The following is a 24,416-nucleotide window of genomic DNA, read 5'->3' on the forward strand; positions in this document are numbered from 1 at the left end:
GGCTGGATTGAACCCACCAGCTTATGTGTATGTGGCTGGCAGATTAGCCACTTGAGCCACAGGCACCAAGCCCAGGCCTTCATTTTTTTGTGTGTGTATATTTGTACAAATTTAATTCCAATAAAGGCTTCTTCTTTTTTTTTTTTTTTCTTAATTGAGACAGAGTCTCATTGGCTCTGGGTAGAGTGCCCTGGCATCACCATAGCTCACAGCAACCTCAGCCTCCTGCAGGTGCCTGCACAATGCCTGCTGGATAGTTTTTGTATTTTTAGTAGAGATGGGGTCTCGCACTCCTGAGCTCAAGCAGTCCATCTGCTTTGGCCTCCCAGAGTGCTAGGTTTACAAGTATGAGCCACTGCACCTAGCCTGCTCTATGCTTTTTAAAGAAAAGTTTTGGGTGCATGCCTTATTACCCCGCTTTGGTATGTAGGAAAGAAAGTTATGTTTTTATCTATACTTTTTGGAAAGATACATAGAAATTTTATGTAATTTTGAATATAAATTTTCCCTCCATATCCTTATGGCTAGAAATACCTGTGGCGAAAAGCAATGTGTTTCCCATCCCTGGGAATATGTAGTCTCTGCGTTGTCTATCCCGTGTTCTTCTGTGGTCATCCCTGAAGTGCTCTCACCAGGCTGTCCCAACTGTCTCCTGCCTGGTTCTTCAGATTACCACATGTTCCTGTGTTTGAGAAGGCTGATGGAGGTTGAGGCATTTTCTAGATCATCTTTGGCTGGCTAATTTGGGGTTAGGACTTGTGATTTCAAAGGCATCAACTAACAATATTTCTGCTTTCTTGAACACTTAGAATTTTAGGCTGATGCTAAGGGTCCACATTATTTCATTTTGTCTTTCCAACAATCACAGTTAGGTTTGATTGTCCCCATTTTGTAGATAAGGAATGTGGCAGAGTCAGTGATGTGCAGCTTTGGTCCTGGAACTTGGTACTTTCTAGTCTGTTCTTCCCTAAATCCTCTTGCCAGAGACTAGTCCTGTATCTTGAGTTTCCCACTAATATTACCACTTTCTTTCTCATTAGTGGAATAAAACAGATCTAAACCTACTTTCAAGTTGGAAATGGAAAAGTGAATTAATATTTGAATTCCCCAGAGTATGTCTTATGTATAAAGCTACTTGGCTTGAGTGATCTTTGAGCCACTTCTGTTGGACCCTCTTAGAAACATCTGGGCCCTGAACTTGGACTTCGTGACCATGCAGCCTATTGAAAAATTAGAACAAAAAATGTGCTGATTAATGTTCCCTAAAAGAGTAGCATGTCAGAAATGAGTTTGGGAATTTGATTTTATTTCAAGACTTCAAGAGGATCTTGACCTAGCATCTTGCCCAGAGCCATTCTGTGTTCCGCAGGTCCTTGTGCTGTAGGTACCTGAGTTGACCTGACAGGGCTTTATCTCGAGGCTCCCAGGGTTTGGCACTAATAAGAAGCTGTTTAGTCAAGTGTCTGTCTAGCGCTCAAATGGAGCTGTGTCCAAGTGTTTCCCATCAAGGATCTTTTTTAGGGCTTGAAGTGATTTTATTCCATCTGTAACATAGTGTTTATTATTTGCTTTCTTAATACATTCAAATGATAACAAGAAGATTGAAATACTATATTATTATTCAAAGTATTACAACCTTTCATCTTAGATAGGTTCCATGAAAGAATCAACGGACATTCGGATGGATTGGAGCCGAAGGCTCGTGAGCTTCCCTAGCTGTCACTTTTGTTTTAGATGGTGGTCTCTTTAAGGGCACTGGGTAAGATCACTGTTTCATCGTCCCCAGCATCTTTTATCATGCTTAGTACACAGTGGTACAGCTGGACATTCAGGAGCTTCCAGGTTTGGACGGCACTGTGCCCTGGTGCCCTTCCTTTATACATCTCCTCAGTCCTGTGCCAGTGGTGACTCCCCCACAGCCCAGGGCTCTCTCTCTGCAGCTGTTCTGTATGCTCCTGGGAAACAGAGGCACTGTCCTATTCAGATTTGAATATACACAAATCATAGACTTAGACAAGAAGCTTCTAGAAGAAAACAGGGGAATATCTTTGTGACTTTGGGCAAATGTCTTAGATAAGGACCCAGGAAGCACTAATCATAAAAGACAAAACTGATAAATCAAGCTGTATCATAATGTAATGTTTCTGCTTATCAGAACTCCCTTAGGAAAATGAATTGTCAACAGACTGGGAGAAAATATTTGCAAAACGTATATGACTAAGGACTTAAATTCAGAATATAAAAAGAACTCCTACCACTCAATAATAAACAAATGGCCTAATTTTAAAAGCTGTCATAAGATTTGAACAAACACTTTATAAAGGAAGATACACAAGCAACTGGTAATCATATAAAAAGTGTTCAGCATCATTAGTTATCAGGGAATGCAAATTAAAGCTACCAGAGTGGCTAAAGTTAAACAGACTGGTACCATCAAATGTTGTGAGCCTGTGGAACAGCAGCAGTCTTCACCTGTCATTGGCATGAGCATGAAATGATGGGGTGGGGGCATGGTGACATGCACGTGAGTAATTTAAGACATGGAGAGAGAAACAATAGTCCAGAATGGTTTTGAGAATTAAGGAAAGAAGTGGCCAATCATGGCTGAAGGGCAGGACCATGGGCTTCAGGAGAGGGCAGCATTGGAATGGGCTCTTTGAAGGATGTTGTGGGGAGGGGCCCTTCAGGCTGTGGGAGCCAGGAACAGAGAGCCAAGGTGGGGGTCTTGGGGAGCCCACGTGCCCTGGAGGATCTTCATCTGGTCCAGCCCTGCCATCCCCTCTCCACCCTTCTTCAGTGTCAAGGGCATGTCAGGGCACCTGGAGCAGCTACTCTGGCACTGTGCTGGCTGATTGCTGTCTTGCCTGAGCTGATTCTAAGCCAGGAGGACTGGCCTGTCCTGGCTTGGAGGGCCCTGAGTGGAGGTCTGTGTCTGTTTCCTTCACTGCCCTATCTCCCATAATAATAGTGGCTGGTACAGAGTGGGCATTCAATAAATGTGCTGAGAGAATGAGAGAACAAATGAATTAACTTTGCTCAGTTGGGCTAGACGGTGGGTAGGCAGTGGGACATGGAGTTACAAGGGCAGGTTGCTGCTAACTAACTCACGTGGGCCTTGGAGGCCCATGGGGGCATTTGGGCTTCATTCAGTAGTGATGGAGGGTTCCTCAGTGGTTTTGAGGTAGGCGCTGTCTTTGTTTGTTTGGGCTGCTGTAAAAAATATCACAGACTAGGTGGTTTATAAACAACAGAAATTTATTCCTCACAGTTCTGAAGTCTGGCAAGTCCAAGTTTAAGGTGCTGGCAGATTTGGTGTCTCATGTGGGCTCACTTCCTGGTTCATAGATGTCTTTTCCCTCACATGGTGGAAGGGATGAGAGAAGTCTCTCTGGGGTCTCTTTTATAAGGGCACGGATCCCATTTATGTCCCACCCCCATGATCATCATCTCCCAGAGGCCCCAGCTCCTAAGTCCATCCCCTTAGGGTCAGGTTTTAACATGTGAATTTTGGGAGGAGATACAAACTTCAGACCATAGCATATCTGATGGGTTCTGAGCCCTGCTTCAGGAGTGTTATTCTGGCTGGGGTATGTGGGTGAGTTAGGAAGGTAGAGAAGGTGGTAGGAAGATGATTCAAATCTAAAGGGCCGTGACAGTGGGAGTTAAGAGTGGAGAATGGATGCAGGAATTAAAGGGCGCAGGTTGGAAGAGTGTTCAAATTTAGTTTGGAGCTCACAGACATACCTGGGAAGCATGTTTACTGCCCAGGGGCGGGGCATGAGAGAATCACTTGTTTAGCTTGGCTTGAGCACAGTGTGGGCCCTGCCTTCCCTCCTCTCTGACGGCACCTGCAGTGCTATAAGGTAGACACCAGACTGTGAGCAGAGCCTGGGGCCCAGAGTCGGGTCTTGTCTCTGATGCTTCCTGGCTGTGCAATTTTATGCAGGTTATTAATGCCTCCCTGAGCTCAAATGTTGTTATCTACAAGCTCATGGGATTGTTGTTTTGATTAAATGAGGTACATTAAGTTTGCTGGCATATAGTAGTAGATGCTTAAATAGAAGTTGTTATTACTGCATCATAGGGTTGTTGGGAGGACTCAGTCTTGGATGAAAGAGACCTTTTCGTAAGTTGTAAAGTCTTATGTCTAAGATAGGTGGAGTTATTATTAACAATTCATTATCTAGTTGCATGGATTTATGTATTCTGGGGTTTTAAGAATTTCTGTATTTGATGAAAGTCTCTGCCAAAATCCGCTTGTCTGGATGAACTCTTGTTCCTTTTCTTTTCTTGTATAAAGGAACTTAAAGTAGATGTCTTATGTGATGTGTAGCAAATACCTTTGTTCTGGAGAATCTGAGCCTTGTTAGCAGAATGACAGGCTGCACTTGAAGCGATGGCTCGTTAGAGGTTTTGGAGTGTCCACAGAAGCCGCTCGCTGCTTTCTCCATGGTGTGTGTTGTGGTGCCGGTAATGAGGCTCTCCCGCTCCTCCTCCTCCATATTTCATCAGGTCTCTGTTTAACAAAAAAAACTTTTTTTGTGTGTATGTCTCTTGTTTCTCTTAGAAATTTCTTTCAAAGGCTCTTTACTTTGTTTCTGTGCTTCAGCTTTCTGAGGAAGAAAAAATCCAGCGATACAGCATCCTCTCTGAGCTCTACGAGCTGATCGGCTTTCATCGCAAGTCAGCGTTCTTCAAGCGCGTGGCTGCCATGCAGTGCGTGGCCCCGAGCATCGCAGAGCCTGGGTGGAGGGCCTGCTACAAACTCCTCCTGGAGACGCTTCCTGGCTACAGTCTGTCTCTGGATCCAAAAGACTTTAACAGAGGTACTGGAAGTCCTGCTTCTGGAACTAAAATGTTGTTTTATTTATTTATTTATTTTTATTAAATCATCACTGTGTACATTAATGCAGTGATAGGGTACAATGTGCTGGTTTTATATACAATTTGAAATATTTTTATCAAACTGGTTAACATAGCCTTCGTGGCATTTTTTTTTTTTTTTTTTTTGGTAGAGACAGAGTCTCACTTTGTCACCCTTGGGTAGAGTGCTGTGGCGTCACAGCTCACAGCAACCTCCAGCTGTTGGGCTTAGGCAACTCTTGCCTCAGCCTCCTGAGTAGCTGGGACTACAGACGCCGCCACAATGCCTGCCTATTTTTTGGTTGCAGTTTGGCGGGGCTCGGTTTGAATCTGCCACCCTCAATGTATGAGGCCAGTGCCCTACCCACTGAGCCACAGGTGCTGCCCCATGGCATTTTCTTAGTTATTGTGTTAAGACATTTATATTCTACATTTAGTAAGTTTCACTTGTACTCTTGTAAGATGCACCGTAGGTGTGGTCCCACCAATTACCCTTCCTCCACCCATCCTCCCCACTCCCCTTCCCTCCTTTTCCCCTTTCCCCATATTCTTGGCCTAAAATTGGGTTATAGTGTTCCTATAAAAGCTATAAACTAGTTTCATAGTAGGGCTGAGTACATTGGATACTTTTTCTTCCATTCTTGAGATACTTTGCTAAGAGGAATATGTTCCAGCTCCATCCATGTAAACATGAAGGAGGTAAAGTCTCCATCTTTCTTTAAGGTGGCATAATATTCCATGGTGTACATATACCACAATTTATTGATCCATTTGTGGGTTGATGGGCACTTGGGCTTCTTCCATGACTTAGCAATTATGAATTTGGCTGCAATAAACATTCTGGTACAAATCTCTTTGTTATAAAGTGATTTTTGGTCTTCTGGATATATACCTAGTAGAGGAATTATAGGATCAAATAGGTCTGCTTTTAGTTCTCTAAGTGTTCTCCAGACATCTTTCCAAAAGGAAGATATTAATTTGCATTCCCACCAGTAGTGCAGAAGTGTTCCCTTTTCTCCACATCCACGCCAGCATCTCTGGTTTTGGGATTTTGTGATGTGGGCTAATCTTGCTGGAGTTAGATGACATCTCAAAGTGGTTTTGATTTGCATTTCTCTGATGATTAAGGATGATGAGCATTTTAAAATGATGTTTTAATTCAATTAATCAGGCACTGTTTGAGCATCTGTGGTACATGACAGATATTGCTGGCTGTGCAAAGGTGACTAAAACTCTTGGGTACTCTGGGGCTTGCGTTCTTAAGTCTTTTTTTTTTTTTTGGCAGTTTTTGGCTGGGGCTGGGTTTGAACCCACCACCTCTGGCATATGGGGCCTGTACCCCACTCCTTTGAGCCATGGGCACCGCCCCCATTCTCAAGTCATTATATGTGGTAGTCAGAAGTTGCCTTTGGGCTCATGGGCATGCTATAGCAACAAAACACTAAGAACTTTACTTATCTTACGAAATTGAGTTAAATTAGCAAAACCAATGAACTGGGAATAAATATACCTGGGTGTATGTATATACACGTATCTGTACATTTGGTAGTAAATTCTTATTCTTGCAGTGTTAATGCAAGGTAATACATAGTAAAAATGAAACTATAAATCTGATAATACGTATACATGAATATAATGTCCAGTATTAGTCTTAATAGGTGAAAAAAATTTTTTTTGGTTACTGTTCTAGGTGGGAAACATGTAACACCTTCCTCCAACTCCCACCTGGAGTTAGTGAAGGCGTCTTGGTAGGAAAGGGGCTGTGCAGGCTCTCATGTAATGTAGGTTGTTGTCCCAGCAGTGCAAAGATGGATTTTCCAGAATCATTTTCACATCTCTCAAAGGCCTGTGCTGACTGGAGCAGCTCATGGTTTTTTTTTTGAGACAGAGTCTCAAGCTGTTGCCCTGGGTAGAGTGCTGTGGTGTTACAGCTCACAGGAACCTCCAGCTCTTGGGCTTAAGTGATTCTCTTCCTTCAGCCTCTTAAGTAGCTGGGACTCTAGGTGCCTGCCACACTATCGGCTATTTTGTTGTTGTTGTTGTAGCAGTTGTGATTGTTGCTTTAGCTGACCCAGGCTGGGGTTCAAACCCACCAGTCTCAGTGTATGTGATGTGGCTGGTGCTGTAACCCAGTGAACTATGGGTGCCGCCCAGCTCATGATTTTTTTGGCTGGGGCTGGGTTTGAACTTGCCACCTCTGGTATATGGGGCTGGCACCCTACTCCTTTCCCAGCTCATGGTTTTCTTTTCTTTTCTTTTTTTTTTTTTTTAAGACAGAGCCTCTAGCTATCCCCCTGGGTAGAGTGCCGTGGCATCACAGCTCACAGCAACCTCCAACTCCTGGGCTCAAGCGAGTCTCCTGCCTCAGCCTCCCAAGTAGCTGGGACTACAGGCATCCACCACAACGCCCGGCCATTTTCTGGTTGCAGCCATCGTTGTTTGGCGGGCCTGGGCTGGGGATTTGAACCCACCACCTTAGGTGTACGTGGCTGGAGCCTTAGCCGCTTGAGCCACAGGCGCCGAGCCCCAGCTTATGGTTTTAACGATGAATCTAGTTCTACTTTGGATAATTCTGATTGTTAGGGTTCTCCCCCAGGTTGAATGAAAAACCAGGTTTCTCTCCCCTTTCCCCATCTGAATAGCTAAAGACATATCTACTTACCTTTCTCAAACATGAACTCAACAGATAAAGTGCTGTGCTATTATTGCCCTGTGCCATGGGATGTGTCACGTGGGTGAGGCCATGGTAAGGAAGACACCCTGGCCGGGTGCGGTGCTCACACCTGTACTCCTAGCACTTTGGGAGGCCAAGGTGGGAGGATTGCTGGAGTCCTGGAGTTAGAGTTTGTGGTGAGCTTTGATGGCGCCACTTCCATCCAGCCCGTTAACAGAGTTAGATGCTGTCTCTAAGAAAAGGAAGACAATTCCTGCTCTTTACAGGAATTTGTTAGGTAAAGTCCCTCTTATAGTTGTGTCCCACCCACAGAGGTGTGCCGCACACTGTGACCCCACACCCTCCAGGAGTCGTATTGTTTTGCATTTTACATTTTGGTCCATGATTCATTTTGAGTTAATTTGAGTTAATTTGTGGCAAATGTGTAAAGTCTGTGACTAGACTACTATTGTTTTTTCCTTGTTGTTCCAGCACCAGTTGTTGGAGAGCCTATCTTTGTCCATTGATTGCCATCACTGCTTTGTCAGGATCAGTTGACTGTACTTACATAGGTCTATTTTGGGACTGTCTATTCTGTACCAGTGATCTATTAGTCTAATCCTTTACCAGTACCACACTGTCTTGAGTATTGTAGCTTTATAGTAAATCTTGAAGTTGGGGATATTTTTTGTTTATTAAAAAAAGTCCTTATTAGATGTTACACAAAAATATTCACAAAAGGTGGTTGTTCACATTTTCTTCACTTTTTCCTGGTATTTTAAGTGGCCTGTCTCGAGCACCTTCTGTACTGGGCAGGGTCACTGTCTACAGCTGTGACCTGCACAGGGGTGCTGGCTGCATATGTCCAGCTGTGTGCCAGGCTGCAAAGGGGTGGCTTTGTCTGTTTCCCACACAGGGACTTTCTTTGCTAAGCCTTGGCCTGCAGCTGCATTTGCCCAGAGAGTTATCTCTCTCCCTCCACACAGGCCAGCTGTGGCCTCATTCACGTGTGGGGCATTGCTTCTCCCTGCTTGGCAGCCAGGGACCCTGAGCAACACAAGCCCTGGAGGAGACGGGTCGCAAGGCGGCAGAGGTCGTACCGCTGGTGACCTTAGCCAAGGCACCTAATGTTTCGTGTCTTTGTTCCTCATCTGTAAGTGGGAAACTAGTTTATCCAGTGGGAGGTTGTGAGGATTGAATGGTCAGTCCCTGTGTGCCCAGGACAGCGCTCAGCACCCATTTGTGTATTTTCTGGCGAGTGAGATCCTCCGACTGGGACTAGGGCTCTTTCTGTAGCTCTCTGTGGCCAGAGTGAATGGGGTGAGAGGGGCAGCACCAAGTGTGGGGCTCACAAAGCCTGTGCCTGAGAGATGTGCTGTGGGGTTGCTGCCCTTCACCCAGCCCTTTGGTTGTGTTAATTGGAATTAAGGGCAAAAACAACTAGACAAGCCTCAGAAAATTGTAGGATTTATATTTAAAAGGTAAAGAGTTACTGGCAGAAGAGAAAAGCATAGACCCCAGAGCCTGGGAAGGGACAGTCGTGTGTCTAAGCTCAGTTAGGCTCTGTTCTGGAGAAATTTGATTGAGGTGGGGGTGGGGGTGGGGTAGTGTTTAGGAAGACAGAGTTTTTAGAGCAGTTACACTGGTGCTGAAAGAGATGAAAATGTGTTTAAATGGTTTTCTCTGTGCATTTCTGAATGGAATCCCCATTTGGTATACTTTTGAAAGGCTGTAGGAAAGATTTAAATTGCTTTCCAGTTACTTTTTTTGGTATCTTTTGAATATAACTCCAGGCTGGCTTCAGGGTAAAACCAAGCCTCCTGGGCTTTATGTAAGTTACACTAGGAGTTGTCTTAATTTTTTCTTTTTATACCAGGGCCAATTATCCATACCTAAGAACACACAAGTCTGAGGTCTTCAGATAGCTCTTTCTTCCTCCAGGAATGCTCTTCCGCTGTTCTTCCTGCCTAACTCCCAGCTACCCTCTGGTCACAGATGAATGCCATTTCTTCAGCTTCAGAGAAGTCCCCTGTGGACTAAGCCTTCAGCCTAAGTGGAATCCTTTTATTTTTCTCTCTCATTGAATCCTGTTGTTCTCACAGCACTTCTCCGAACTTATAAGTATGTTAAAAAAAAATTTCAGAGGCCTCTATGTCTTACCATGTCCCCTGAACTGGGGCAAGTGGGAGCCTGGGGGTCCAAGTAGATAGGAATAATGTGGGACCAAACCCCAACAAGCTACCATGGCAATATGTTTGTTGCCATTTATTAAATAGAGTTTTTTCTTGGTCTTAACGTTAAGCCTGATAGAGGAAACATGCTTCTTTTGAAAAGTATAACAAATGAGCATACTTTCAAGTGATTTGGTTCTCTTCCTTCCTTTCCCATTTCTTTCTTTTGACAGAGTCTCACTCTGTCACTTTGGGTAGAATGCTTTGTGTCATCATAGCTCATAGCAACCTTAAACCCTTAAACTTTTGAGTTCAACTGATCCTCTTGCGTCAGCCTCCCAATAGGTGAGACTACAGGTGCTCACCACAACTTCTGCCTAGTTTTTCTATTTTTGGTAGAGTTGAAGTCTCGCTCTTGCTCAGGCTGGCCTTGAACTCCTGAGCTCAAGCGATCCACCTGCCTCGGCCTCCTAGAGTGCTGGGACCACAGGCATGAGCCACTGTGCTTGGTGATTTGGTACATTTGGTACTTTTGGTACCAAAGTGCTTGGTACTTTTTACTTAGACTTCTGTTTGAGGAGGAGGAGGCGCTTGCCATTGTTTTGTGAAAGACATCAGGGAGGGGAGGTAAAGGACTGAGATCAAATCATGTAAAAATAATAAATTTCAGCTGGTTATATTTTTAACAAAAAAAATCTCTTTAAATCTCATTTCTAATATTGTTTTGGACCACTTTAAACATTTCTCAGAGACTTAAATGGGAATCCTACTAAAAGCTTTGTACCTGTGAATAAAAGGTAAGTTATCTGGAAGGTTTCCCTCCCTTTTTCGAGAAGGGTGTTATTCTCGCTTGCTGCTTACACAGCGTTAGGTAGGAGTATGGATGTGTAATGTGCATATATCTGGTTTACAAGGCTGCTTATTATCATTTTAATCTTAGCTATGTTGCTACATATGAAAATTTTTGATCATGCCTTTTATTCAATCTCTTTCCTAAACAAGAATTACATTTTCCCTAGGAATTCTTGTGAAATGGCAAATGGCATTGCTAAAGACAATAGTCAGAGTATGTAACGGATTGCCAAATTGGCGAACTTTTCAGTTATAAGAATGTTGAAAACTTGATCACAAATCTGTCTTTTGAAAAAAGAATTCATATTTGTAGGGAAAGCACTTTGAATCACATAGATATTATGACCTGTACGCTCTTGACTGTTAAGAACATTTATTCTCCATGTCCCTCATAACTGCCTGTCGTAGGAGCTGATGTCTTTCTTTGATTCTTGGTTTTCCTGAAGATGTTTGGTTGTGTGGATAGTTGGACTCGGCATCTGCACAGACAGATGATTGCTGGAGGTTTCTGTTTGCCCATCTTGCTTTGCCCCCTCTCTGGGACAGGAGCTGGATCATTATCTATCTCTTAAAAAAGTTAGCAAAGGGATATTTCTCTAATTCTTATGTGAAATAACCTTCTTGAGGTAAGTTAAATTGGGTCTTTTTGAATTCATGGCTGGATTAGTCATGACTTTGATTTTGGCTTTTTAAACCTTTAGGCATTTGGTCTTAGCCTCTTATGACAATGTAGAATATTGCAGGGACTTATCTTTCTCTCCTTTCCTGTAGTTATATGAGAAGTGCTGCCATTTTATATTCCAAAAGATTTCTGGAAGATAAAGTACTAGAATGTAAAGTAGTGGTGGTGGCAATGGTAGTGGCAGCAAGTGGGGGTGTTTGGTTAGCTCTAAGGATTTCAATGAAAAATTATTATGACATATTTTAATTGTATAAAAATTAGAAAGAATAGAACAATAAATCTACCACCTAGATTAAATAATTACCAGCACTGGCATACTTATTTATTTATTTATTTTTAAGAGACAGAGTCGGCTCGGCGCCTGTGGCTCAAGCAACTAAGGCGCCAGCCACATACACCTAAAGTGGCAGGTTCGAATCCCTAGCCCGGGCCGGCCAAACAACAGTGATGGCTGCAACCAAAAAATGGCCAGGTGTTGTGGCGGGCGCCTGTAGTCCCAGCTACTTGGGAGGCTGAGGCAGGAGACTCGCTTGAGCCCAGGAGTTGAAGGTTGCTGTGAGCATGATGCCATGGCACTCTACCCAGGGGGATAGCTTGAGGCTCCGTCTCAAAATAAAAAAAAAAAAAAAAAAAAAAAGAGACAGAGTCTTACTCTGTCACCCTTGGTAGAGTGCCGTGTCATCATAGCTCATAGCAATCAATCTCTAGCTCTTGGGCTTAGGTGATTCTCTTGCCCCAGCCTCCTGAGTAGCTGGGACTATAGGCGCCCACCACAATACCCAGCTATTTTTGTTGCTGTTTGGCCAGGGCCGTGTTTGAACCTGCCACCGTCAGTATATCAGGCCGGTGCCCTACTCCCTGAGCCCCAGGCGCTGCCCCTGGCATACTTATTTTTACCTTTGTTTTTATTTTATTCATTTTTTGTTGAAATATTTTATAGCACATCCCAGAAGTCACATCATTTCATTCCTGTGTACTTGGGTCTGCATGTCTAAAATTTTCTCTCATCCAGCTTTCATCTTGATCCACATGCTCATTAAGCACCCACTGTGTGCCAGGTGTCCTGCTAGGCATTAAGGATGTGTGGAAATTAAGGATTGATGGAAGAAAGAAAGACGTGTGCTAGCAGATGCCTTGCTGTACCTGTCAAATGCAGCTGCAACTTGTGTAGGATACAATGGAAATGCGGAAGGGGGCCTGGTTAGCTGCGTAAGGTGGGGTAGTGAGAGAAGACCTTGAGTAGGGGCTAGGATCAGATCCCCTTGGAGGGGAGTCCGAAAGTGTTAGAGGGTAAACAAAGAGAGGTCAGGAGAGAAGGAGGAGCAGTCCGTGCTCCCTGAGTGGTAAAGGAGGCTGCGTTCCTTGTTTCATTCCGACTGAGTTCCCATTCCACGCTGGGCCTGTCCTGGGCTGCAACAGCATATGCCACCCAGCCTTCCAGTACAGGAGCTCACACCTGGGTTTGGGTTCTGACTCACACACACACTAATTTTACCTGGCAAACACATCAATAGAGATCTAAAAAATGGAAGGTTCATTCTTGAAACAATGAAACAGGTTGGATCATTAATCATTTTATAACCAGAGTCAAAGGTTGACGTATATGTTGAGCGCACTATGTTCACGGAATGATAATGTTAATAGCAACTAGCATTTAGTGAGCACTTAGGATAAACATACTGCTAAAGTTGTTCTAAGTGGCCCATTGCATTCGGACCTTGTGATTTGACGACGTGTGCTGTCTCCGTTTCACAGTTCAGTGTTGCTGCTCTTCAAGGTTTTGTCCAGATGTCACCTTGCTGCCCACCTGCCCCAGCTAATGTAGCAGCACTCACTCCTGCCCACTGTCACCTTCATTTGTGTTCCTCACAGAGTGCCCCAAGGGCTCCCTGCGTGGCTGTCCCCACAGGGACGTGGATGCCATGAGGGCAGGGACTTTATCTCCTCTTCTTTTTCCTATGCCTGCCTTGTACAGTGTTAAGTTCTCAAGAAATATTTGTGAGTTGAGTGGCTATCATGAGCTATTATATTCAGTAAATGTTCATTTTATTAGAGCCTAAATGCACTTTGCTGTTTTTTAATGACCTAAGTTTGGGGTCAGCTAGAGCAGTGATTTACAGTCTGATAGATTATCAGTGTGCAAAGGCTTGGATTTCTCAACCTCACACTAACTGCACTGAAGTCTGAGTACAGGGTGCAGTCCATGTCCTGTGGGCCCAGCGTGTGGTTCTTACTAGCCTGGTGTGGGCACCACTGCAGCAGAGGTCCCAGGGTTGTCCACCAGGTTAGCAGAGTCTGGGTAGCTTGGAAGGGAGCCTGAGTCAGTGAATTCTTTGTGCCGGGCCAGGTGTGCCCAAGACTCCTGTCTTAAATTTTTCTCCACCACTTTTCCCCAACCCCCTCAATCTCCTAAGTCCCTAGCACTGTGTGGCAACTTGTTTGTTGGGGATTCCTGTTGCTATATCTTCATGAAGGCTTTTAAGGTGAAAAATTTTTAAAAATAGTAAGGTTGCCAAAAGGAGATGGAATAAATAAAACTCTGTAATTATCTGGAGAGATACTTTCAACGGCCATCTGTCTTTATCCCCCACCTTTGATTTCATACCTGCCGAAATGTTTTGCAGGGAGTAGCCATAGAGTTCGTTGATAACTTTTTCTCTAATTTAGCTACCTACTTTCATGCATTTTTCTTAGACTTTTGGGAAATGTACTTTTTCACTTACTGTCCTTGGTTGATATTTAAGGTCAGTCAAATATCAGTATTTTCTTGAAAAAAATTGAGTCTATAACTCAAATATATGCCATGGAAAACATAATCTTTTGTTATAAACTTATAATATTTCAAAGTGGGATATTTTTGAAATTATGTCTTTGCAGAAGAGTGAAACTTCCATCTGAAACCTACTTCAGGTATGAGAGACATACCACTTTAGAGTTCTTTCCAGGATCAGTAAACATGGGGGGAACATTTTTATTGCTCTTTGAGTTTGGAGTTGGGGCATTTATCTTCAGATTGCCAAGTTTGCACACTGCGTCAGCTGTATTTCCTGCACCCTCTCACGGCATTTTTGTGTGTTTTGTAACTCCCACTGCAGGTACGCACAGAGGCTGGGCTGCTGTCCAGATGCGCTTGCTTCATGAGTTGGTCTACGCCTCCCGCAGAATGGGGAACCCAGCTCTCTCTGTCAGGCACCTGTCCTTCCTTTTGCAGACCATGCTGGACTTTTTGTCCGATCAGGGTGAGTGATTTCCAACTATAATAGTTTTTTCAAGGGAATATGAGTGACTGTACTCCAGCGGCTGATTCATGTAGACCTGGTTTGGGTTTAGGTGGGTGGGCAATGTTTCCCAGCCCCTCGTAGTGAGCAGGTGCCTGCTCCTTGCCTGGCACCTCCTTCCATGCCTGCCGAGATCTCAGGACACCTGTGCGCTGCGCTGCCCTGCCCACCTTCTCACCCTCTCCCCTGGCACCACCCCTACTGTTTTTCTCTCTGCTGCTTAGCTTCCTGTGTGGCTTCTTTCTGCACTTTATAAACTGTAAATGTCCCAGTACAGCACTGGTGTAGGGTAGGGCACAACTCATGAGAGCAGAGCTCAGTGACTATTCACAAGTGGCCAGCTGTATCCCTCACCCAGATTAGAAATGGAACATGAGCAGAAGCTCGGGGGCCCTTTGTGTCCTCTTGTCACGGCCTGCTATAGGGTAACTCTGTCCTGGCTTCCAGAACCAAAAGCGAGGTGTGCAGGTGTGGGCTCTCACCGAGTCAGGCAGTGTCTCTGCCACATTTCAAAGCTGCTTTCTTCCTGGCCCCTTCTGTGGTCATTTTCTCTTCTCACGTTGTGCCTGAGTGTCATCTGCCCTTTGAGTTTCAGTCATAATCTGTTGTCTGTCCCCAGCCCCAGATATGTCTGTTTTGCTGTTGTGGGCCTTTTTCACTTGGAGGCTGCCGAGGCACTTGGGAACCAGCACCTCAGATGTGGAACTGTGCTGCCCCAACCTTTCCTCCCACCTGTCCCACTTGCCCCAGTCCAGCACATAGTGCAGTCTTGGGGCAGTGTCCTCTGATGTGGAGACTAATGTGTGGAAAGTTCATTGGGAAGTGCTTGTGGGGTTAGTCCCTGTGGAAGGGAAGAGGAAGAGGACAGAGTAGATGGAAGGAGAAACTGGGCCTCCGCTGACCCATGGGGAGCCCTGAGTGTACTGCCTTGTTCTTAGGGGGCCAGGCCTGTCTGTGGCCTTGCTAACTGGCAGTTAGAAGCAGGTCACGCTTGGTGATGCACCTCTTCACAGCAGCGAGGGGGTGTGCTCTCAGTGACCCCAGTGAGACCTGTGCAGCCAGGACCGCCCACTGGAGACACCTCTTGCTATATGGGGAGGGGTCAAGTCTTCATTACCCTGCCTAGGCCCTGATGCCCCTGCTCCCAGGAAGGAACACAATGATGGATGCAGTGGCACTTTCTAGCTGAGGATGGCTGCTGGGGGCAGCACTTTTGCACCTGGGGGATCAGTCCCTCTGTCCTGAGAGGTACTCCACTATAGCACTGGACCACCATTGCCACTGTCCAAGTGGGTACCCCAGATGACTCAGCACCCTACTCTCTCATGCCATGTTCTATTGTCTATGAAGTTTTGTGCTTTTCTGGTTTTACACAATACATATTCTCTCTCTCCTTCCTGTAATTGTAGCCATCTCCTCTGGCTCCAGGATAATGCTGGGTATGTATCTCTTAGAGTGATTTGAAGTTTAAGTGCATTAATTCCCATCAAGCATTTAGAATAGGAGTTTACCCTGAGAATTCAATAATGATTAGCTTCCAAACAGAAGTGTTGAAGTTTGACGTGTTGCCCCCTCCCGTTTCTGGACAGGCAGTCACACACACTGTGTCAGCCTCACTCACTCATCCCAACGTGCCTTCCTGAAGTGGGAGAGGAAAGTGTTTCAGTTATAGCTATTATCTGAAAATAATACAGCAGAAAAAGGATTGAAAATCCTGGCTTGCAGGATGAAGTTCCAAGGTACGTTACAGAGTCTGGCCAGATTCTTCTTGTGTAACCTGTCCTTGTCTGTCCCTGTAGAGATAAGCACCCCATGCTCAGACGTGGCAGTTCGCTTCAATGTGCTCCCCCAGGAGATTGATTCTGAGAAAGATTTCTTCAAAGATCGAGCTTCTGCACCTGCCTATAGATATGCAGAAATATGCAGAAGAACTCTTTAGAAGAGATCATGGAGAATCAGGCCGGGTCGCAGCTGGAAGCTCGAACACATGTCCTCGAGTGTTGGGTTCTGTTCTCTGTCTTCTTCCTTCATTAACATTATAATCTCTAGTTTCGGTTTGGGCCAGCGAGAACAGTCAGTCAGTCTCCTTTATGTTTTTACTCTAAACAAAATCAATTGTATATGTGTTCCTCAGCCTTCACACTGAATTGTAATCTTGATGGTAGCTTCCTAATGTTACTCCACTTCTTTGTATCTGTGTTAAATTCTTACTGAATGTTTGAGAGTATATAAGATAATCAGTAACGTCAGGCCTGGTCGCTGACCTGAGCGAGTCTCGACCTCTCTTCAAATCAATCATTCTGTCTGCAGTTCCTTTTCCCTGTGTCTCTGATCAGAGGCTCCGAGAACACTTTCAGTCCCTGTGTGTCCTTAAATTTTATTCAAACCAGCTGATGTGAACTTTACTCCTTGAATGACATTTATGTCCTTCTCATGCCGTTGTCTGTGCTCCTGAAGCCCATCTTCTAAGCAGCACCTGTTCAGTCCTTTAAAGAAAATGTGGATTCTTCTAGAGTGAGTTCCATTGCCATCTCTAATTAGGAATGACTTCTCCGTGATCTCCTGTAGTTCTTTGTCACTAAGGTTCTTAAAACACTTACTGCTTATTGTGGCTATTCATGTCCCCTTTGGGGTGGCATGGTTGTTACTCTCTATTTAGAACTTCTGGTGACCCAGGCAAATTACTGCTCTGACAGCTGCCCCTGTGGAGGACTGTATGGCTTCTCTGCGTGCATTTGGTTTCTGTTGCCTTTGGTGCTACGTTTGAATCATGTTTGTCTTCACCTTAGCCACAGAGTTCAGAAGGTAAGCAGCAAGATCACCTCGACGCTGGGTGGGTGACTCGTGGACTCCAGTGTTTCTGTGAGGTGCGAGGACCCCCTGAGGCAGAGTCTCTCCTGGTGGCAGCTGCTGCTTAGGAGCCGCTCTGGGGAATGTTTGTTCCCTCTGATCCCCAGGGTGCCACCCACCTGCACTCTTCCCCAGGTGGGCACGTGGACTCTGCATGTCCCTGCTCCGGGGCATGTTCCTCTCCAGCCTGTGTCCCCATACACCTCATGTCTCAGTGCATACCATCTACATGGCTGTAACTCTTGGCAGTGCCCCTATGTCTTTCCCCTGAGCTGCTTCCACCTAACCTGCCACACCTTGCACCTTTTCTCTTTGGTGCACACCTGCCTTCCACAGCACGTCCTGTGCACCTGCTCCGCTTTACCACTTGGCTCCTCTAGGTGCTGAGTTTCTCTGGGAAGCCTTCACAAGGCCCCGGCTAGACTAGGCACTGCTCTCATTTGCTCGCTTACTTCATGCACTTACCACAGGTATAATCCAGTAGTCAGCTGCATACCAGGCTGGTCAATGCCTGTCTTCCCTTTCAGAAGCCCCGTAGCAGAGTGATCTCTGTATGCCTGGTCTCTTGCCCTGTCTCCAGCTCCTAGGACTGGACCTGGCAAAGAATAGGTGCTGGACGCTCCCAGCCCAGCCCAGCTGTAATCATGACTGCTTTGGGGAAAGTTGGTTATGATTTGAGTCTGTAGGCATTTTTAAAACACACATTTTTAAGCAGTGTGCATATATGGATATGTAAGTGTATGTGTGCTGTATTTTGTATTTCTATTGGGTTTTGCATTTCTCAGGAGCACGGGCTATATCTTCTCCTTTGGATTCTTCCTGTTCATATAGGACATTGGAAGCATTTGGTGATTGTGAAATGACTGAGGTCATTTGCAGGATCTATTGGCACGATCCACTCGACTTTTCCACTCCAGGCTGATGAGCGCCACCTTCCCCAGCGCTCCAGGCTGATGAGCGCCACCTTCCCCAGCGCAAAGCCCTGCTCGTATAGGGCAGCACGGCACCAAGAAGTGGGTCGTGTGTGCTGGCTCACGGGCTTGTGTTTGTACATGTGTCTGCGGAATGACTGCAGTGAGTGAGCACACCAGGGCTCTCTGTTATACCTCTGTTGCTTTTTTCTTTTCTGTCAGCAGCATTCATTTTCTGTGGACAAAAGGCCCACATGCCTGTGAGTGGAAGGGAATGTTTGCCCAGCCACCTCTACTTCCTGTCAGGAGTTAAGGTCAGCATCTTTCTTGAGGTGACAAAGAAAATCTCTACGGTAAAAATATAGTAAGAGTTCTGGTTGAGTCTTTAGCTCTGCCTCTTGCCTTTCTCTTCCTTTCACTCTGATCCTGTTTATGTTATACTTTTAAGATTTGTTTACTTCTAGACCCATCATGTAGTTGTTGTCCTTATTCCTCATATGATCTTTCAAAAAGGGGGATGGCTTTGCTGCGTTTTTAGTAATTGCCCATTTTATAACAGTTCATATTGAAGGCTCTTTTAAAGTACGTGGGTAAAATATTTAAAATTTAAAATATGATTGAAGTGACACCACTAACTGTGGGCTATGGTTTTAATGAGGCCATTTGAAATATTTTCTGAGACGAGCCCTGCCTGGCAGGGGAGGTGTTTAAAAGTGCTTCCTGAGCTCAAGGAGGGTCAGCGTCCTCAGGGAATTGTGCTCCACGCTGTGCTGTCTTTTGCTACACACTGGGATCCTGAAAATGGTTTTATTTCTTTTTCTCTTTTTGGGATCTACCAGAAGTACTAGAAGAGAAAATACATTTAAAATCTGAGTTTGAATTAGTCATGGTAGGAATTTCTTTTCTCATGGTACTCATGGAATTAGGTTGGAAGAGATTCATCATCTAAATTTGGGAAACTGACAAAACTCCGTAGGGACTCAATTAGATTTCGTATCAGGTGGTTATGGGGAGAGGAAGGCATAGATGTGATAATGATATACTTCTTTCTAGGATTTTTGTGTGTGTGCTTATATTGTTAATTCCCATTGCGAATACTGAGAAGAGAATCAGTGTGCCTCTGTGCTTTCTTAAGTTCCATTAGACGTAAGTTACTTTTTATTTCTGGTGGGGAGGCCACATACCTCTTTACTCTAGAAGTGTGGGGTTCCTCCTGTTTTGGGAAGATGATTCACATTGTATGCTGTGACTAGTAGAGTCCTGCTTGTATGCTTTTAGGTGACAAAAATATTTGTCCATGAAATGCTGATAGTATCTTGCTGGCTATTTGAGATCATATTATATGTGATCTAAAGACACTTTGTTTAAAAGGAGAAGAACTTAGGACATTTGATACTCTTGAACAAATAACTGTCTCCGGAAGGGCCTGTCTGTAATGGTATTTGGTTAATTGGAGTCGTCTGAGAAAAGGACAAAGGTCAGGAGGGTCTGAAGGTTCCTCCCTCACCTCAACCTCCAATTACTGTAACCTCAGATCTGTAATTAAGTCCTCCCTGGGCCTCCATTTTCTCATTTTGACAATAGCGATGTGGCAATTCCATGTGGTATTTTGTTACGTTTTAATGGTGGATAATATAATTTATTGAATGACCTTTCTTCTGAAGAGCTTATGGTACCACTCATGGACTTGATAATTAACATTTCTAAATATTGCTGCATTGAAATTAAGTGTGGAATAGAAGAAAAGTCAAGAAAGAGAGAAATGGCGTGAGGCTGCAGGAGGGGTCTCTCTGGCCTCCTGTCATCTGTGAAGCTGTTCTGTTACTGGGAGGTGAGAAGCACAACCCGGGGCTGTCTCCCCACACACCTTCTAATGTGTGCAAATGAACAAAGCTGTAAGAGAAGTTATGAGGCAATTATTACATGAAAAAGATCTGCTTCCCCCAAGACTTCTGCTACGTCTGTGAGATAGGAGTGCTAACTTGACAGTTTGTGGACTTTTCTTTGGAAGAACACTGTCACTTTCTCCCATCACTGGTACAGGGTCATCTTTGCTGAGGCTTCGTGACCAGGTGTGTGGGTGCAGAGCTTCCATGGCATTATGGCGTAGACTTATGGAGCTGTCATCCCGTCACGCTTCATGGTTGTACACCCAAACCTGGCCCTGTAAATTCTTTAAAGGATTCTTCTTAAAAAGGAAAGGGGTCTTTCCTTTGTAAAGGTCTAGGTGCATCCACTATGGCCTCCTCCGCTCCCACTTTCCTAGGTGGCCCATGTGCAGGCATTTCAGATTCTTGACAGTTCTCCAGTAGAGAAGCATTCTATTTGGTGCCATGTATACCCTGTTGCCGTTACTGTCACATTGCCCGGGAGTTTGCCCCCATGCCTGCAGCGCTCCTCCCCAGAGTCCCAGGCCACATGCCTGCTCCTGTGGAACCCCCTCCACTCTGGGCACTGGACTGGCTGGTCTCTTCCCTCTGCCTGGAGTCTTAAGGAGCCCAGTTATCACCCCCATGCAGTACCTTATAGGCCCTTAATGCCTGTTGAATGAATGAACACCTCTCTCTAGGCCCATCCTCTGCTGTGCTGCCAAGTTGATATTTCTTGTAATTGGCTCATTTAAAGATCCTTCTGTGGTTTTTGATTAGTCTTTTGAGCAGGGTCTGGCAAACTGCTGCCTGTGGGCCCGATCAGGTTTTTGCACTGGCTGTTCCAGGGTGTTTTTTGTTCTGACACCAGGTCTTGTGGAAAATAAAAAGCTTTCTGCTTTGACATCAGGTAACTTTAAAAAGGAGAAAGGGGAAAAATGTCACAGGATGGCATAGTTTTTCTCTTGGGGAATTCGACACTAGCTCCTCGGTCAGAGATTGGTGGCTTTTTTGCCTGAGGCACCTTAAAAGGATCCCGATAGAGAAATAGGGAACAGCAGAATGACCCCAAAGAGCTGGTGGATGTGAGGATGGCTCTTCTCCCAGCATGCTGATGTTGTAGTTTGTGTTGGAGACTATAATGGCCAAAAGCATGGCCACTGGTCTCTAAAAGAAAGGAAGAGGGACAAGAGACACACAGGCGGTAATGCCGCAAGTATTCTCCAGACAAGGAGAGTGCAGCACACCTGGGACCTTCACATGTGCTGTCTACACAGCGTTTGATGTTCTGCGCCCCCCAGACTTAAGGTGTGGGGACTGTGGTGTCTCTCTGGGTCATTGGAAGCAACAGATGTATTGTAAGTAGCTGGTCATGCAGCTGAAGGAGCACAGCATCCCAGGCCCGATGCCATGCAGCGGGAGTTCACGGACGGGCCTGAGCTCCACCAGCCTCCACCTCCCAGCGTGGCATAGTGTGGGCCGGCCAGGACCCAGGTCTCCTCAGCCACAATTTCTTCATCAGAAACTGAGGACCATAGCAACTATCTTCCTAGGCTAGTGGGAGAATAAATGAAATAGTGACATCTGAAATTGGTGCCCCAGTGTCCCAGCTTCTTCTCTGAGCCCCAGATTTATGTATACAACAGCCCTTGGATGTTTGAACATCTTGAACCTCCAGAAACAATGTTGCTGTGTAATACCTCTCTCCCCATGTCATGCTTTAATGTAAAAGAAAAAGAATATCTTACTCAAATTAAAAAAAAATCAACACATTTGTTAAGAAACAACTTCAATACCATTGCATTCACCCATTTGAAGTATGGTAATGTTTGTATGCAGTCATTAAGCCGTCACCACAAGTGAAGTGATGTGCACCCTACAATACAGGTGGTCCTTTGAACATTCTGCTAAGTGAATGAAGCCAAGTATTAAAGACCACTTGTAATGATCAGAATAGACATACAGAGACACAAAGTGGGTTAGTCACTGCTTAGGACTGGGAGGACTAGAGGACTAGGGGAGTGATGGCCAGAGAGAATGGGGTTGAGGTGATAAACATTTCCTCACAGCATGTCGTGGTGATGGTTGCACAATACTGTAAACTCATAAGGACCAGTGAGTGGTGTGCTTTAGACAGGGGGGTGGTACGTGAATTACATCTCAGTACACCTGTCACAAAAGTTTTTAAAAGTCTGTAGCAGACATTCTATTCTGTCTGTCGCTGGCTGGAACTAGGTCATGTGGGCACGCTGGCCAGCAGTCAGTGTGGCTAGGAGGTGTCCCTAGGGCACTGGTTCCAGGACCTCCCTCAGATATCAAACTCTGTGGATGCTCAATTCCCTGATATGAAATGGCACAGTATTTGCGTATAACCTAGGCACATCCTCCTGTGTAGATTGAATCATCTCTAGATTACTTGAAATACTTAATAAATGGTTATTATACTGTATTGATTAGAGAATAATGACAAGAGAAAGTCTATCCATGTTCAGTACAGATGCAGTTGTTTTCCAAATATTTTAAGTCCTTGGTTGGTGGAATCCGCAGCTGAGGATCCTCCCAGGCCCCACTGCATTTGGCTTTCTTCGTCTCCACCGGGGAAGCCCCTGAGGAGGGAACTGGGTCAGAGCCCTGCCGCCTCCCACATCCTGCGCTCTTCTTCCTGTCTCCACTCCTTCCCGGGGTGACCATCTGCTCAGTTCAAGCCTCAACCCTCAGAGTGATTTTTCCTTTCGTCCTCCCTCTCCAATCCGCGAGGTCTCACTTCTGGCACGGTTTTCTCTAGGCCCACCCTGACCCACGTCTCCCCTCTTCTTCTGTATCACACTTCATTATGCATTTCCCAGTCTTCCAAGGAGACGAGTAACGCAGATCTTTTAATTTTATTCATTTTATCCTTATTATTTTGTAAGCGGTAGGGTCTCATGTTGCCCAGGCTAGAGTGTAGCGCCTTTTCACAGGTACAGCCACAGCTTTGCAGCTATTGCAGCTTTGAATTCCTGGGCTCAAGGGATCCTTCTGCCTCAGCCTCCTGCGTAGGGGGACTACAGAGATGAGCTGCCGTGCCTGGATGCAAGTTGTTGGACAAGGTCTGACACCTGGTGTGTGTGAAGAAATACTTACTAAATGGATGGACAACTTCCCTCTCATATTTACCTGTACATTCCTCTGTGACTGTCCTGCAATCACGACTTTAGGAGAAGGTTTAAATGTCAGTTTCCCATCTGGTACATTAATGCGACTTGCCTGGGGTGGTCACTGATTATTGCACCTTGCAGGTTACTCACCTTGACATGGGCTGCCTGTCTCTGTCAAAGTCACCTTGGCAGAGGGGGGCAGTGGAAGCAGACATCTGAATATAAAAATATTCACTGCAATTATTTGGAAAGAAGGCAAAGTTTGCTGCTTCAGAAATGTTGTTTTCAGAGCAGAATTCAGCATCCTGCTTCTAACTTTAACTGGTATGTTTGCCAGTGATGCATATTCACCACCACGGATCTCACTTCTCCTTCAAAGGGTGCTACTTGTTCAGTGGCAGAGAGAACCAGCTACCACAGGTGATTGTGAAACTTAAGAGAAGGATTACTCCATCAGTCAGCAGATGTAACTTCTGTAGACACGAGTGGCTGGGCGACGGTGAGACGTTGCCAGGCTGGGATGGCTTCGATGATGTGACGCACTGTGTCTCCCTTGATGGGGCTGCCTGGAGGAGCTGCAGATGGTGACCCTCCTCATGTTTCTTCATCTGTCCCCTTCCTCGGTCCCTACCTGTTGTACAGTGTTGTGCTGGCAGGGACATTGCTGGAGCAGGCAGGGGTTGACTTCAACAGGACAGGTGTCTCGTGGAGACTTTGCTGAGGCGGGGCCGTTCTGGGAGGCAGCCTGCGGAGAGTGTGGAAGGGCACGTGCCTCTCCCGCCTTTTGTTTTCTCTGCTTCCATTCATCCACTCCGCTGCATTATTCTGTGTGCAAATATGCCGTAATCAACGCAGTCTGAAACCAAATCCCAGCACCTTCCCTTCTGAAGCAGAACCTCTGCCAGGAGGCATGTGTGTTGTCCCTGAGGTCCGACGTTGTTCCCCCCACGCCTTCTTCAGCCGCTCCGTCTGCCAGGCGTTCCTGTCCTCTCACTCGTCCAGCTTGCTAGTCTCCAGAGCAGTGGTCACTGCCTTTCCTCTTCTCTCTGCTGGTGGTGCCCACCCTCACCCAGTCCTTCTCCATGTGATGCTGTCACGGCCTCTCCTCTCCTCTCTGGCAGTGGTGCCCACCCTCACCCAGCCCTTCTCCA

The 24,416-nt window shown here is 45.5% G+C and overlaps 1 protein-coding gene across 1 annotated transcript in view; it reads left to right on the forward strand.

Moving 5' to 3' along the window:
• TRAPPC9 (trafficking protein particle complex 9) overlaps positions 1–24,416 on the forward strand; it is a 727,753-nt gene that overhangs the window by 66,853 nt on the left and 636,484 nt on the right. Inside the window, exons 8-9 of the mRNA XM_003792853.3 lie at positions 4,610–4,826; positions 14,317–14,460. Coding sequence (XP_003792901.2) covers positions 4,610–4,826; positions 14,317–14,460 — 361 coding nt within the window. The remainder of the gene's footprint in view (positions 1–4,609; positions 4,827–14,316; positions 14,461–24,416) is intronic.

This window comes from Otolemur garnettii, unplaced genomic scaffold (assembly GCF_000181295.1).
Source record: "Otolemur garnettii isolate 467f Iridium unplaced genomic scaffold, OtoGar3 scaffold00062, whole genome shotgun sequence".
Lineage (NCBI taxonomy): Eukaryota > Metazoa > Chordata > Mammalia > Primates > Galagidae > Otolemur > Otolemur garnettii.